The 16,542-nt window shown below is 40.3% G+C and overlaps 1 protein-coding gene across 11 annotated transcripts in view; it reads right to left on the minus strand.

Moving 5' to 3' along the window:
• ADARB1 (adenosine deaminase RNA specific B1) overlaps window positions 1–16,542 on the minus strand; it is a 165,300-nt gene that overhangs the window by 38,161 nt on the left and 110,597 nt on the right. For 10 of the 11 annotated variants that reach the window (XR_009209882.1, XM_032174577.2, XM_032174574.2 and 7 more), the window contains 4 exons: window positions 14,995–15,163; window positions 14,242–14,390; window positions 13,163–13,282; window positions 12,666–12,834 (listed from right to left, as the gene is read on the minus strand). Coding sequence is in view for 10 of the 11 variants with exons in the window: in XM_032174577.2 (XP_032030468.1) it covers window positions 12,666–12,834; window positions 13,163–13,282; window positions 14,242–14,390; window positions 14,995–15,163 (607 nt within the window). In the remaining variant the exon portion in view is untranslated. The remainder of the gene's footprint in view (window positions 1–12,665; window positions 12,835–13,162; window positions 13,283–14,241; window positions 14,391–14,994; window positions 15,164–16,542) is intronic. The other variant, XM_058428049.1, reaches the window with a different exon arrangement.

Consider the following 16,542-nt stretch of genomic DNA (forward strand, 5'->3'; position numbering starts at 1 on the left):
GTGCTGTAACATACCATCCAAGGTCCTGGACAGCACGAATAAAGAAAAATAACACTGGTATAACAAAAGAGGATATAGGACAGTTAATATCTACAGACTGTGACTTGGTACATTCAAGAACAACCAGGAAAGTATAAATAGAATAAGAAGTGAGTTAAGTTGCTGGCCATAAGGTTAACATTAAAAAATCAATGGTGTTTGGACTACGACTTCAACAAGATGGCAGTCTAGGAAGCTACAGGCCCTCTTTCCCGCATAGAGACCCCGAGTTAACAACAATATACAGACCAGAATGGCTCTGTGAGAACTCTGGAGACCAACTGAGAAGCTACAGTATCCAGGCCATTGTAAAACTAAGAAGAGATTCCAATGAAAGGGATAGGAAATTTCACGATGTTTGGCATGCCTGTTTGCGCCCCTTTCCCTAAATAGCAAGGTGCCCCCTAACTGGGAGGAAGCCTCCATACTGGGGCTCTTCTCTTGGGATGGAAACAAAAGAGTGGATCATTAGTCTGATGTTCTGGCTGTCTGGAGTCTGCCCAAAGGACTGGTTTCTGTCTTGCCTGAGTCTCTTCAGACTCGGTGATGAGACTGGTGCCAGAGTTTGGGAGCCACTAAAAACAGAGGCAAGCAGCACATTAGAGCTACAGTTTTCTAGAAGACACCAGAAGAAGCAGGAAATCAGAAAAAGCATAAGAGGTCCTAGATTTTTCAGCCAGCTTGTTAGTGAAAAACTTCCTCTGTACACAGCCAGTACACAAAGACTAGGAAAGGTGGTTCTTTTTTCAAATGCCCAAATATTAGCAAAGCACACAAATAAACAATGCATACAAGAAACAGGAAAACATGGCCCAACCAAAGGACCAAAAGTAAATTTCCAGAAACTGACCCTAAAGAAATGCACATCTATCAGCTGTCTAAAAAAGAATTTAAAATATCTGTCATAAAGATGCCTAATGAGCTAGAAGAGAACACAGACAACTAAACAAAATAAGAAAAACTTGGCAAGAACAAAATGAGCATATCAACAAAGAGACATTAGTATAAAAATGAACCAAACATTCTGGAGCTGAAAAATACAATAACTGAACTGAAAATATCATTAAACGCATGCAACAGAAGACTTGAAGAGGTAGAAAAAAGAAGACAGGTCACTGTCTTTTTTTGAAATCACTAAGTCAGAGGAGCAAAAAGAAAAAAGAATGAAGAAAAGTGAAGCGAGACTAAGGGACTTATGGTATACTATCAAGCAGACTGATACAAGTATTCTAGGAATACCAGAAGGAGAAGAGGGAGAGAAAGGGGCTAAGAGCTTATTTGAAGAAATGATTGCTAACAATTTCCCAAATCTGTGGAAAGAAATGGACCATACAAGTTCAAGCTCAAAGAGATGAAATATGGATAAATCCAAGGAGAACCACACTAAGACACATTTCAATCAAACTGTCTAAAGTGAAGACAGATAATCTTAAAAGCATCAAGTGAAAAGCCATTTGTCACATACAAGGGAGGATTCATAAGACCTGTGGCTTTCTCAGCAGAAACCTTGCAAGCCAGAAAGGAGTGGAATGATATATTATAAGTGCTGAAAGAAAAAAAAAAAAACAAAACCAACCCTGTCAACCAAGAATACTTGATCTGGCAAAACTGTCCTTCAAAAATGAAGAAGAAATTAAGACTTTTCCAGATAAACAAAAGTAGAGGGAGTACATTACCACTAGCCTGCTTTACAAGAAATGCTAAAGTGAGTCCTTCAAGTTGAAATAAAAAGACAGTAAATAGCAACATTAAGCTGTATGGAAAAATAAGGTTCTCCTGTAAAGGGAGGCACATGGACAAATACAGTAACCAGTACTATTGTAATTTTGGTGCATAAAATTTAAATGACAAAAACATTACAACTACAACGTATATTAATGGATATACAGTATATAAAGATGTAATTTGTGACATCAATAACAAAGTGTGGAGGGGTGGAAGTAAAGAAGTAAAGTTTTACTATGTAATTGAAGTTTAAGTTAAAATAGAATGCTATAATTTAAAGATGTCTTATGTAATTGCAATGGTAACCACAAAGAAAATACCTGTAGAATATACGCAAAAAGAAATGAGATTCTGTACCCCAGGGAGACAAAAGGAAAAAAAAAAAGAAATGAGAATCCTATAGATATGGTTTAGCTATGTTCCCACCAAAATCCCATCTTGAATTGTAGCTCCCACAATTCCCACGTATTGTCGGAGGGACCCAGTGGGAGGTAATCGAATCATAGGGGCAGGTCTTTCCCATGCTATTCTTGTGATAGTGAACAAGTATCATGAGATGTGATGACTTTATAAAGGGGAGTTTCCCTGCAAAAGCTAGCTCTCTTTTGTCTGCCGCCATGTGAATTGTGCTTTTCACCCTCTGCCATGATTGTGAGGTCTCCCCAGCCAGGTGGAACTGTGAGTCCATTAAACCTCTTTCTTTTGTAAATTGCCCAGTCTCAGGTATGTCTTTATCAGCAATGAAAATGGAAATGGACTAATACACCTATCATTACAAAAAATAATGAAAGAAACACAAAGGAAGGCAGTAAGAGAATAAGGGAAAAACAAGCAAAAAGCGGGTGGAGCCAAGATGGCCGAATAGGAACAGCTCCGGTCTCCAGCTCCCAGCCCCAGCGACACAGAAGACAGATGATTTCTGCATTTCTGCTTGAGGTACCGGTTTCATCTCACTAGGGAGTGCCTAACAGTGGGTGCAGGACAGACGGTGAAGCGCATTGTGCGCGAGCCGAAGCAGGGCGAGGCATTGCCTCACTCGGGAAGCGCAAGGGGTCAGGGAGTTCCCTTTCCTAGTCAAAGAAAGGGGAAACAGACGGCACCTGGAATATTGGGTCAGTCCCCATCCTAATACTGCGCTTCTCCAACGGGCCTGGAAAACGGCACACTAGGAGATTGTGTCCCGCACCTGGCTCGGAGGGTCCTGTGCCCACGGAGTCTCGCTGATTGCTAGCACAGCAGTCTGAGATCAAGCTGCAAGGCGGCAGCGAGGCTGGGGGAGGGGCGCCCGCCATTGCCCAGGCTTGCTTAGGTAAACAAAGCAGCCAGGAAGCTCGAACTGGGTGGAGCCCACCACAGCTCAAGGAGGCCTGCCTGCCTCTGTAGGCTCCACCTCTGGGGGCAGGGCACAGACAAACAAAAACTCAGCAAAGAACCTCCACAGACTTAAATGCCCCTGTCTGACTGACAGCTTTGAAGAGAGTAGTGGTTCTCCCAGCACGCAGCTGGAGAACTGAGAACAGACAGACTGCCTCCTAAAGTGGGTCCCTCACCCCTGAGCAGCCTAACTGGGAGGCACCCCCCCAGTAGGGTCAGACTGACACCTCATTCAACCGGGTACTCCTCTGAGACAAAACTTTCAGAGGAACTATCAGACAGCTGAATTTGTGGTCTCACGAAAATCCGCTGTTCTGCAGCCACCGCTGCTGACACCCAGCCAAACAGGGTCTGGAGTGGACCTCTAGTAAACTCCAACAGACCTGCAGCTGAGGGTCCTGTCTGGTAGAAGGAAAACTAACAAACAGAAAGGACTTCAACACCAAAAACCCATCTGTACATCACCATCACCAAAGGCAAAAAGTAGATAAAACCACAAAGATGGGGAAAAAACAGAGCAGAAAAACTGGAAACTCTAAAAAACAGAGCACCTCTCCTCCTCCAAAGGAACGCAGTTCCTCACCAGCAACGGAACAAAGCTGGATGGAGGATGACTTTGATGAGTTGAGAGAAGAAGGCTTCAGACGATCAAACTACTCTGAGCTACGAGAGGAAATTCAAAACAATAGCAAAGAAGTTAAAAACTTTGAAAAAAAATTAGAAGGATGGATAACTAGAATAACCAATGGAGAGAAGGGCTTAAAGGAGCTGATGGAGCTGAAAGCCAAGTTTCGAGAACTACGCGAAGATTGCAGAAGCCTCAGTAGCAGATGCGATCAACTGGAAGAAAGGGTATCACTGATGGAAGATGAAATGAATGAAATGAAGAGAGAAGGGAAGTTTAGAGAAAAAAGAATAAAAAGAAATGAACAAAGCCTCCAAGAAATTTGGGACTATGTGAAAAGACCAAACCTACGTCTGATTGGTGTACCTGAAAATGATGGGGAGAATGGAACCAAGTTGGAAAACACTCTGCAAGATATTATCCAGGAGAACTTCCCTAATCTAGCAAGGCAGGCCAGCATTCAGATTCAGGAAATACAGAGAACGCCACAAAGATACTCCTCGAGAAGGGCAACTCCAAGACACATAATTGTCAGATTCACCAAAGTTGAAATGAAGGAAAAAATGTTAAGGGCAGCCAGAGAGAAAGGTCGGGTTACCCACAAAGGGAAGCCCATCAGACTAACAGCTGATCTCTCAGCAGAAACTCTACAGGCCAGAAGAGAGTGGGGGCCGATATTCAACATTCTTAAAGAAAAGAATTTTCAACCCAGAATTTGCTATCCCGCCAAACTAAGCTTCATAAGTGAAGGAGAAATAAAATACTTTACAGACAAGCAAACGCTGAGTGATTTTGTCACCACCAGGCCTGCCCTAAAAGAGCTCCTGAAGGAAGCACTAAACATGGAAAGGAACAACCGGTTCCAGCCACTGCAAAAACATGCCAAATTGTAAAGGCCATCGAGGCTAGGAAGAAACTATAGCAACTAACGAGCAAAATAACCAACTAACATCATAATGACAGGATCAGACTCACACATAACAATATTAACGTTAAATGTAAATGGGCTAAATGCTCCAATCAAAAGACACAGACTGGCAAACTGGATAAGGAGTCAGGACCCATCAGTGTGCTGTATTCAGGAAACCCATCTCACGTGCAGAGACACACATAGACTCAAAATAAAGGGATGGAGGAAGATCTATCAAGCAACTGGAAAACAAAAAAAGGCAGGGGTTGCAATCCTAGTCTCTGATAAAATAGACTTTAAACCAACAAAGATCATAAGAGACAAAGAAGGCCATTACATAATGGTAAAGGGATCAATTCAACAAGAAGAGCTAACTATCCTAAATATATATGCACCCAACACAGGAGCACCCAGATTCATAAAGCAAGTCCTCAGTGACCTACAAAGGGACTTAAACTCCCACACAATAATAATGGGAGATTTTAACATCCCACTGTCAGCATTAGACAGATCAACGAGACAGAAAGTTAACAAGGATATCCAGGAATTGAACTCAGCTCTACATAAAGTGGACCTAATAGACATCTACAGAACTCTCCACCCCAAGTCATCAGAATATACATTTTTTTCAGCACCACACCACACCTATTCCAAAATTGACCACATAGTTGGAAGTAAAGCTCTCCTCAGCAAATGTAAAAGAACAGAAATTATAACAAACTGTCTCTCAGACCACAGTGCAATCAAACTAGAACTCAGGATTAAGAAACTCCTTCAAAACCGCTCAACTACATGGAAACTGAACAACCTGCTCCTGAATGACTATTGGGTACATAATGAAATGAAGGCAGAAATAAAGATGTTCTTTGAAACCAACGAGAACAAAGACACAACATACCAGAATCTCTGGGACACATTCAAAGCAGTGTGTAGAGGGAAATTTATAGCACTAAATGCCCACAAGAGAAAGCAGGAAAAATCCAAAATTGACACCCTAACATCACAATTAAAAGAACTAGAAAAGCAAGAGCAAACACATTCAAAAGCTAGCAGAAGGCTACAAATAACTAAAATCAGAGCAGAACTGAAGGAAATAGAGACACAAAAAACCCTTCAAAAAATTAATGAATCCAGGAGCTGGTTTTTTGAAAAGATCAACAAAATTGATGGACCGCTAGCAAGACTAATAAAGAAGAAAAGAGAGAAGAATCAAATAGATGCAATAAAAAACGAAAAAGGGGATATCACCACCGATCCCACAGAAATACAATCTACCATCAGAGAATACTACAAACACCTCTATGCAAATAAGCTAGAAAATCTAGAAGAAATGGATAAATTCCTCGACAAATACACCCTCCCAAGACTAAACCAGGAAGAAGTTGAATCTCTGAATAGACCAATAACAGCTTCTGAAATTGTGGCAATAATCAATAGCTTACCAACCAAAAAGAGTCCAGGACCTGATGGATTCACAGCTGAATTCTACCAGAGGTACAAGGAGGAACTGGTACCATTCCTTCTGAAACTATTCCAATCAATAGAAAAAGAGGGAATCCTCCCTAACACATTTTATGAAGCCAGCATCATCCTGATACCAAAACCTGGCAGAGACATAACCAAAAAAGAGAATTTCAGACCAATATCCTTGATGAACATTGATGCAAAAATCCTCAATAAAATACTGGCAAACTGAATCCAGCAGCACATCAAAAAGCTTATCCACCATGATCAAGTGGGCTTCATCCCTGGGATGCAAGGCTGGTTCAACATACGCAAATCAATAAATGTAATCCAGCATATAAACAGAACCAAAGACAAAAACCACATGATTATCTCAATAGATGCAGAAAAGGCCTTTGACAAAATTCAACATCTCTTCATGCTAAAAACTCTCAATAAATTAGGTATTGATGGGACGTATCTCAAAATAATAAGAGCTATCTATGACAAACCCACAGCCAATATCATACTGAATGGGCAAAAACTGGAAGCATTCCCTCTGAAAACTGGCACAAGACAGGGATGCCCTCTCTCACCGCTCCTTTTCAACATAGTGCTGGAAGTTCTGGCCAGAGCAATCAGGCAGGAGAAGGAAATAAAGGGCATTCAATTAGGAAAAGAGGAAGTCAAATTGTCCCTGTTTGCAGATGACATGATTGTATATCTAGAAAACCCCATTGTCTCAGCCCGAAATCTCCTTAAGCTGATTAGCAACTTCAGCAAAGTCTCAGGATACAAAATTAATGTACAAAAATCACAAGCATTCTTGTACACCAATAACAGACAAACAGAGAGCCAAATCATGAGCGAACTCCCATTCACAATTGCTTCAAAGAGAATAAAATACCTAGGAATCCAACTTACAAGGGATGTGAAGGACCTCTTCAAGGAGAACTACAAACCACTGCTCAATGAAATAAAAGAGGATACAAACAAATGGAAGAACATTCCGTGCTCATGGGTTGGAAGAATCAATATCGTGAAAATGGCCATACTGCCCAAGGTAATTTATAGATTCAATGCCATCCCCATCAAGCTACCAATGACTTTCTTCACAGAATTGGAAAAAACTACTTTAAAGTTCATATGGAACCAAAAAAGAGCCCGCATCGCCAAGTCAATCCTAAGCCAAAAGAACAAAGCTGGAGGCATCACGCTACCTGACTTTAAACTATACTACAAGGCTACAGTATCCAAAACAGCATGGTACTGGTACCACAACAGAGACATAGATCAATGGAACAGAACAGAGCCCTCAGAAATGATGCCGCATAGCTACAACTATCTGATCTTTGACAAACCTGACAAAAACAAGAAATGGGGAAAGGATTCCCTATTTAATAAATGGTGCTGGGAAAACTGGCTAGCCATATGTAGAAAGCTGCAACTGGATCCCTTCCTTACACCTTATACAAAAATTAATTCAAGATGGATTAAAGACTTATATGTTAGACCTAAAACCATTAAAATCCTACAAGAAAACCTAGGCAATACCATTCAGGACATAGGCGTGGGCAAGGACTTCATGTCTAAAACACCAAAAGCAATGGCAACAAAAGCCAAAATCGACAAATGGGATCTCATTAAACTAAAGAGCTTCTGCACAGCAAAAGAAACTATCATCAGAGTGAACAGGCAACCTACAGAATGGGAGAAAATTTTTGCAACCTACTCATCTGACAAAGGGCTAATATCCAGAATCTACAATGAACTCAAACAAATTTACAAGAAAAAAACAAACAACCCCATCAAAAAGTGGGCAGAGGACATGAACAGACACTTCTCAAAAGAAGACATTTATGCAGCCGAAAAACACATGAAGAAATGCTCATCATCACTGGCCATCAGAGAAATGCAAATCAAAACCACAGTGAGATACCATCTTACACCAGTTAGAATGGCCATCATTAAAAAATCAGGAAACAACAGGTGCTGGAGAGGATGTGGAGAAATAGGAACACTTTTACACTGTTGGTGGGACTGTAAACTAGTTCAACCATTGTGGAAGTCAGTGTGGCGATTCCTCAGGGATCTCGAACTAGAAATACCATTTGACCCAGCCATCCCATTACTGGGTATATACCCAAAGGACTATAAATCATGCTGCTATAAAGACACATGCACACGTATGTTTATTGCGGCACTATTCACAATAGCAAAGACTTGGAACCAACCCAAATGTCCAACAACGATAGACTGGATTAAGAAAATGTGGCACATATACACCATGGAATACTATGCAGCCATAAAAAATGATGAGTTCGTGTCCTTTGTAGGGACATGGATGAAACTGGAAAACATCATTCTCAGTAAACTATCACAAGGACAAAAAACCAAACACCGCATGTTCTCACTCATAGGTGGGAATTGAACAATGAGAACTCATGGACACAGGAAGGGGAACATCACACTCCGGGGACTGTTGTGGGGTGGGGGGAGGGGGGAGGGACAGCATTAGGAGATACACCTAATGCTAAAGGACGAGTTAATGGGTGCAGGAAATCAACATGGCACATGGATACATATGTAACAAACCTGCACATTGTCACATTGTGCACATGTACCCTAAAACCCTAAAGTATAATAAAAAAGAAAAAACAAAAGGCAAATAATCTCCCTATCATGATTACTTTTAAAGTCAAGAAAAATCCCAACAAAAATACAGATTGGTAAAATATAATGTACTGTCTATAAGAGACTAATTTTGGATTTAAGGATACACAGGCTGAAAGTGAAAGGATGGAAAAATATATTCCACACAGATGGTAACCAAATGATAGCAGGAATAATGAATATGAAAAAGGATTCATTCAAACTATTAATGGATAGGAATATTAGGTCAGTAATCAAAAATTTCCCAATTAAGAAAAGCCCATGGCTGGGGACAGTGGCTCATGCCTGTAAACCCAGCACTTTGGGAGGCCGAGGCAGGTGAATCACCTGTGGTCAGGAATTCAAGATCAGCCTGACCAACATGGTGAAACTCTATCTCTACTAAAAATACAAAAATTAGCTGGGCATGGTGGTAGGTGCCTGTAATCCCAGCTACTCAGGAGGCTGAAGCAGAAGAATCACTTGAATCCAGGAGGCGGAGGCTGCAGTGAGCCAAGATCGTGCCACTGCACTCTAGTCTGGGTGACAGAGTGAGACTCCATCTCAGAAAAAAAGCCCAGGACCAAATGTTTTCACTAGAGAATTCTACCAAACATTTAAGAATAATTAACACCAATCCTCCTGAAACTCTCCCAAAAAAACTAAAGAGAAGAGAACATTTCCAAGCTCACTCTATGATGTCAGCAGTACCCTGATATCAAAGCCAAAGACATGAAGAAGGGTAAAAAAAGCTACAGACCAGTATCTCTGATGACTACTGATGCAAAAATTCTGAACAAACCAAATTCAATAGCATATTAAAAGGATTATACATCATGATACTCCTGGAATGCAAGGATGGTTCAACATATGAAAATCAATTAATACATTACATTAACAGAATGAAGGGCAAAAGCCACATGATCATCTCAATTGATGCAGAAAAAGCATTTGACAAGATTTAACACCCTTTCTTAATAATAAATACATTCAACAAACTAGGAATAGGAAAAAACTAACTCAACATAATACAGGCCATTTACGAAAAGACCACAGTTAATACTGTACTCAATGGTGAAAGACTGAAAACTGTTCCTCTAAGATCAGGTACAATGCAAGGATGTCCACTTTTGCCACTTCTATTTAACATAGTATTAGAAGTTCTAGCCACAGTAAGTAGGCATGAAGAAGAAATAAAGGGCATCCAAAATGGAAAGGAAGAAGTAAAATTATATCTGCTTGCAGATGACATAATTTTATATGTAGAAAACCCTAAAGATTCCACAAAACTGTTTAAACAATAAGCACATTCAGCAAAGTCATAGGATACAAAATCAACACACAAAAATCAGTTGCATTTCCATGCACTAACAGTGAATGATCTGAAAAGGGAATTAAGAAAACAATTTTCAATAGCATAAAAAAGAATAAATTACTTAGTAATAAGCCTAACCAAGGGGGTGAATGGCTTGTACAATAAAAATTATAAAACACTGTTGAAAGAAATGAAGATACAAATAAATGGAAATATATCCCATGTTCATGAGTTAGAAGACTTAATATTGTTAAGATGTCCATATTAACCAAAGCAATCTGTAGAGTCAACATAATCCCTATCAAAATAACCATGGCATTTTTTGAAAAAATTCATCCAGGCCGGGCGTGGTGGCTCACGCTTGTAATCCCAGCACTTTGGGAGGCCGAGGCGGGCGGATCACGAGGTCAGGAGATCGAGACCATGGTGAAACACCGTCTCTACTAAAAATACAAAAAATTAGCCGGGCATGGTGGCGGGCGCCTGTAGTCCCAGCTACTCGGAGAGGCTGAGGCAGGAGAATGGCGTGAACTTGGGAGGCGGAGCTTGCAGCAAGCCAAGATTGCGCCACTGCACTCAAGCCTGGGTGAGAGAGCAAGACTCCGTCTCAAAAAAAAAAAAAAAAAAAAGAAAAAATTCATCCAAAAATTTCAGGAGACCCTGGATAGCCAAAAACAATTTTGAAAAAAGAAGAATAAAGTTGGAGGATTCAAACTTCATTTCAAAACATATTACAAAGCTACAGTAATCAAAACAGCATGACACTGGCATAAAGAATAGACATATGGAATAGAATAGACAGCACAGTAATAAACCCTTGTGTATATGTTCAAATCATCTTCAACAGAGTGCAAGACTATTTAAGGGGGAAAGGACTTGGAGAAGACACTGCATCTTCTCAAAGGGCTAAGGATTACAATATCAACTATAAAAGGAACTCTGAATATCAGGAAAAAGGCATGAGATTCAAAAGACAAATGAAAAAATGATATTAACAGACAACTCAAAGAAGGTGTAAGATGAACAGTTAATACGTAATTGAAGAGATGCTCAACATTCCTAGTGATAAAGAGAAATAAAAATTGAAACTATGAAGATATCAGTTTACAGAATGTGGGAGAAGCTAATTTAATGCACTATTGGTGTAAGTGTCAACTAGTGTGACTGCCCTGGGATGCAATCTGATATTATTCTGTGAAGTTATATATGTGCATAACTCCTAAATATATGCCCCAAGAAACTCTAGCAAAGTCTATAATATCGTGATGGAGTTTGCATAAGTTGAAGGATATTCAGGGCTACATGTATAAGGGAGTTAGAAGAAATCTGGGTGCCCCATCATGAAGGAAATGGCCCATGACTATGAAGGAAGATTTGCAAAAGTCAGTAGTGAACTGGCTGTTGGTTAGAGCAACAGAAATAGCTCCAAAAATATAAGTTGAATGAATATGTAAGAATCAGATAGGATTTATAGCATAATATCATTTCTGTAAATTAGCAACAAACACTCCAAATAATTCTATTGTGTATTTTTCAAGAGTACACCCCTCTCCCCACCACCACACACACACAAAGTTGACATATGCACATGTGGAGGTGGACTGGAAAGACAAATAATAAGTAAACACATCACAGTGGTCACCCGGGCTGTGGGCAATGGCCCAAAATGTGTCGTTAGTCCAGCTCCCTGTACTTGAGGTTGCCTGACAAGACCCACTGAAGGAAATCAACACAAAGGGCACACAAACAATGAAAAGATGTGCATGTGCACATGCGTATGCATCAATTTTGACAGCTTCTGGATGGACAGTCAAAACCCACTCACTATGGGTGCCACAGTAGGGCTCTGAAGAGGGAGGTTTTAAACTTTATCATTGTATGCTTTTTACCATCTGCTTATGTTACTTTTTTTTCCAAATAAATATTAGTTTAAAAATGAAAACAAAGAACTACTGGAACTGATATCATCTGAAGAAATGGGTTTTCTATAATCTGCTCTGGATACAGGCCTCTGAGAGATGAGTATCTCCCAGGTGCCTGCTGACTAGAGAAGTGTGCTTGCAGAGCCCTCCTCTAAGCCTAACCCACACCCAGGCACAGAATGGCTGGGGATGCTCTCTGTGCTTAGAACACAATGCCTGTGACAGAGCTTGCATTACTTTGAAAATGCAAGTATCAACTACCTAAAATGTTAACTGAATGATGAATGTGACCACTGAAGTTGCATCTACTACTAATGAGGAGAAGCCAGTAGTTTTAAGATGTCATGGCCTGTAGCCCATTAAAAACATCAGTTTAACCCCGAAGCCCACGTTAAAAATAAGTGGTAAACTCTGAGACGCTTGTTTTAAAGGATAGGAATGTGAGAAGCGTGGAGCCTCCCGTGTCTAGGTCCTGCTGCTGCCCCTCACGGGGGTCCCAGCAGCACCTGTTTAGAACCTCAGTCCTTCAAAGAATACTGTGGAACACCTGAGTGGGAAATGGGGCCAAAATCCAAATGGTTGTGGACAAGGGAGGTTGGCAAACAGTACGGATGAATCCTGTGTGCAGGGAGGTGGCCACAGGGAGCCCCCGCCCCTTACCGTGCAATCTTGTCACTGCAGGACATGGTGAGCAGCCGCTCCCCTTGCAGCACCCCGTCCCACGTTTGGATGCTCGCATTGGAGCGCACTGGAATTGTCCCCTCACCAGACTCTATTTTGGTCCGCAGCTGTCCTCTTGCTTTACGATTTGGGTGTCTATCTGCTGGTTCTAAGAGAGAAAAAGAGTTAAAACCCCACAGGTAGTAAACCATCTATTTAATTTATTGAAAAGCACATCTAACAATAGCTTATAAATTTAAAATATAGTCTGTGCATATAAATGCATATGTTTATGCCATACATACAAAATACACATACAAAATAAGTATATGAAACTGAGAGGCTGGGTATGGTGCTCACACCTGTAATCTCAGCACTTTGGGAGGCTGAGGCAGGTGGATCGCTTGAGCTCAGGAGTTTAAGACCAGCCTGGGCAACATGGTGAAACCCCATCTCTACAAAAAATATAAAAATTAGCCAGGTATAGTTGTACATGCCTGTAGTCCCAGCTCCTTGGAAGGTTGAGGTGGAAGGATCGCTTAAGAGCCCAGGAGGTCGAGGCTGCAGTGAGCCATGATTGCACCACTGCACTCCAGCCTGGGTGTAAGAGCGAGACCCTGTCTCAAAAAAAAAAAAAAAAATTATATGAAATTGAGTAGGAAGGACATAACACAAACAAAATTCACAAAAGTAGTCTCCAAGGGAGTTGGGGAAATGGGGTTTTCACTTTAACTGAAATGATTTATTTCTATCATTAAAAATGCACGGAAGCAAATAGGACAAAATGCTAACATTTGCTTATTCTGGGTGATGGATACTTGAGTGTTTGCCATGTTATTTTCCTCTATATTTTTAAAATTTCCAAAATAAATCTAGACAGATGCAGAAATAAACCCATGGAAAGTATGGTAAAACATCCATAGTGAGGATTTCTGGGTTACAGGAACATGGGTGATTTTAATGTTCTTATATTTTAAAAATAGTTAGCAATTTTCCACAGTGAGTATGCCTGTTGCTTTTATAAACAAGCAAAGTAATGTAATAAAACGTTCTATTTGGAATAAACAATGCCTAAGAGCTTGAGAGAAGGGATGTGGATACAAAACACTAAAAAACAAAAGTGCTAACCTCAAATGTAAAGAAGGATGGAAAAAAATATGATCACAATAGTGGTTTCACTTTTCATTAGTGTCTATCTGCTTCTGAAATATCAGGCAAATAAATAATTACATATTTAGCAAATTAGAATTCCTCAGAAATATGGAGGATCACATACACCTCTGATTGAGATATTTATTACCCAAATTTAAATACTGATACAATTTTAATCCAATACTCTCGCTCCATTCTAATTCCTTGGTTAATTACAATCAGCATTTTTCATTCATTAAAGTTTTCTAATTAAGTTATTAATCGGAAAGAAAAAAAATCCATGCTTTTATAGAGACTCTTATCAGATCCACATCCAAGTCTAAAAATAAAAAGAAAAAAAGGAAAAGGGATATTAACGTAGGTTAGTTTTTATCTGTTAACACTTTCTTGAGAAACTGGCTTGTTGAAGAATCTCGTCTCATACCTTCCAGGATTGGCTCATGTGGTGAGAAGATTCTGGCATCTCCACAGGGAGAGGTGCTGATGTACAGATGAAACTGGACATTATCCTTCAGCCTAAACCCCCCTCGCTCTGATTTCTGAAAGATGGATCTTTTTTGATCATCTTTGTTACTGAAAGGAAAAAAGTTGCAAAAGTAACATTTAAAGCTGTATATAGTTAAATTTTAGTCTATCATTTTCAGAGGCTAGTATTTTCCACAGAGGAAAGATAAGTTTGAACTGGAATATTTATTTTACATGTTTAGGATAATTAATACAGTTCTTGTCACTCAATAATGGATATGTCATCAGAATGTGAGTAACCTTTCCTTCTTCCAATTTATGACTTCAGAACAGAAAGACCACATACAAAAAATGGCTTTGTAAAGAAAAGGAGTTTGGATACATGACTAGCTCTTTCTAGAAATGGTGACTAGAATAAAAATCACCACCTTTACCTGGCAGTTTGGGAACTTCTATTTACACTGCATACAACAAAATCACATGGTCTTAAACACAGACTTGAAATTTATGACCACGTTATGTTATTGTATGTGTGCATATGTGTGTTGAGCATTGTGGGAGAATGGGATCCAGCCTTATTGTTACTAATTAAAGTCATGATTTTGAGAGATTTTCCATGATTACAGAAACAATGAAAGGCTTTGCAATGTTTTCTAATAGAAGAATATTTTTTAAAAATAGCTTCCTGTCCTTATTTGTTTACTAAACTTACTTTAAGTAAAGCTCAAGTTGTGTATAAAGAAATCTGAGCAAGGATCTCCGAGATATTATTTCTGCATGGCAGTCATTTAATGCAAGGCCACGATCACTCATGTATTCACCATTAATACATTTTGTTCCTGTAGAAACACTTATCACCTTGGCATCTTTAACATCTGTGCCTGAAAAAAAAAAAAAAAAAAAAAGAGACACTATTTTCTGTAATTCACAGTAATGTTTGCCTAACTGTGCTCCTGAAGTCTGACCCTTATTCTCAGTGACTTAATTTTCAGGGGCCAACAGACTTTTCAAGCTCATCTTCATGCATATTCTTACCACCTATTTTTTAAGTGGGCAAATGTATACATGCAAACAACCTCCTATTGAGGACTCGCTTTGTGACATTTCTGGAAAGCCAACCATCGTCACTGCTTAGTGTCCAGACACTAAACTCAAGGAAGTCATTTCCTCTGGTATGCAATAGCATCTTTTCTTGAATGCCCACAGCTAGAACACAGCTGGGCAACACTATGGAAAGGTGGACTAACTGGTCTGGTTATTAATCTTGACATCAAATATCAAAGTACTAAAGAGATTAGGAAGGAGGGGTTAATGGCACGCAGACGAATAAGAAGGAAAACAGAATTCACTTGCGATGTTTTCATTAGTAAACTGTCACCATGTAACCACGCTGGGAGTGAAATCACAAGCAGTGGTGAACTCCTACAGACAGATCACTCCGTCTCAACTTTGTGAGATAAACCACTGACCAGAGAGGCGTGATGCCGGGACCCTGGAAGTTACCTGCTGGGAAACTCGCATCCACTACAGCTGAACCAACAGTGTGCACACCATGTGGCAGGTATGCACCAGGTCTGTTAGGTAAATTGTCCTCACTGCATTCCCATGATGTCCTCTGAGGCTCATGCTACTAATGTCTCCACTGTATAGATGAGGGAACTGAGGCACAGAGGCCTTGTAACCTGCCCAAGGCCACTCAACCAGCGGGAGCCCCCTGAACCAGCTGTCTGGAGTGCCAAGTGCTCCAGCCTCCTGGCTTCAGTTGGTAAACTATGGCTCTGAGCAAGTGGTCTCAGGTGAAGTACACACTAAGATGTAAAATGTTCCCAGAAGGTGATCGGCCTCTTCTAAGGTGGTTAAAAAAAACAAAACAAAACAACAACAACAAAAAAACGATGAAAGAACATGACCAGCTCACTCACCCATGCCGCTGGGAGAGGCAGGGAGTCTTACCTAGGGAACTACTCTATTCAGTCGCTGTGGTGTTCACCTTTGATTAACATAAAAGTTAGCAGTAAGGAGAGAGGTAAAAGGGGGAGAAGATACAGGTACAAAACATTAGAATAGAAGCTGCTGTTCGGGTACTTCCTCCTCCCTGGACACGGCATGGCAAGGAAACAATGGTCATGAGCAGAGCAGCCAGGTTTCCTAGGGCAGCAAAAGGTGGGTCAGTGAAGACGGCTGCAGAGTCTGATAGAGGTGACCCCTCAGGGGGAAAGGACAAGAAAGTCACATACCGACAAGTGGGGGTTTCTCCTGG

This window comes from Hylobates moloch, unplaced genomic scaffold (assembly GCF_009828535.3).
Source record: "Hylobates moloch isolate HMO894 unplaced genomic scaffold, HMol_V3 SCAFFOLD_14, whole genome shotgun sequence".
Lineage (NCBI taxonomy): Eukaryota > Metazoa > Chordata > Mammalia > Primates > Hylobatidae > Hylobates > Hylobates moloch.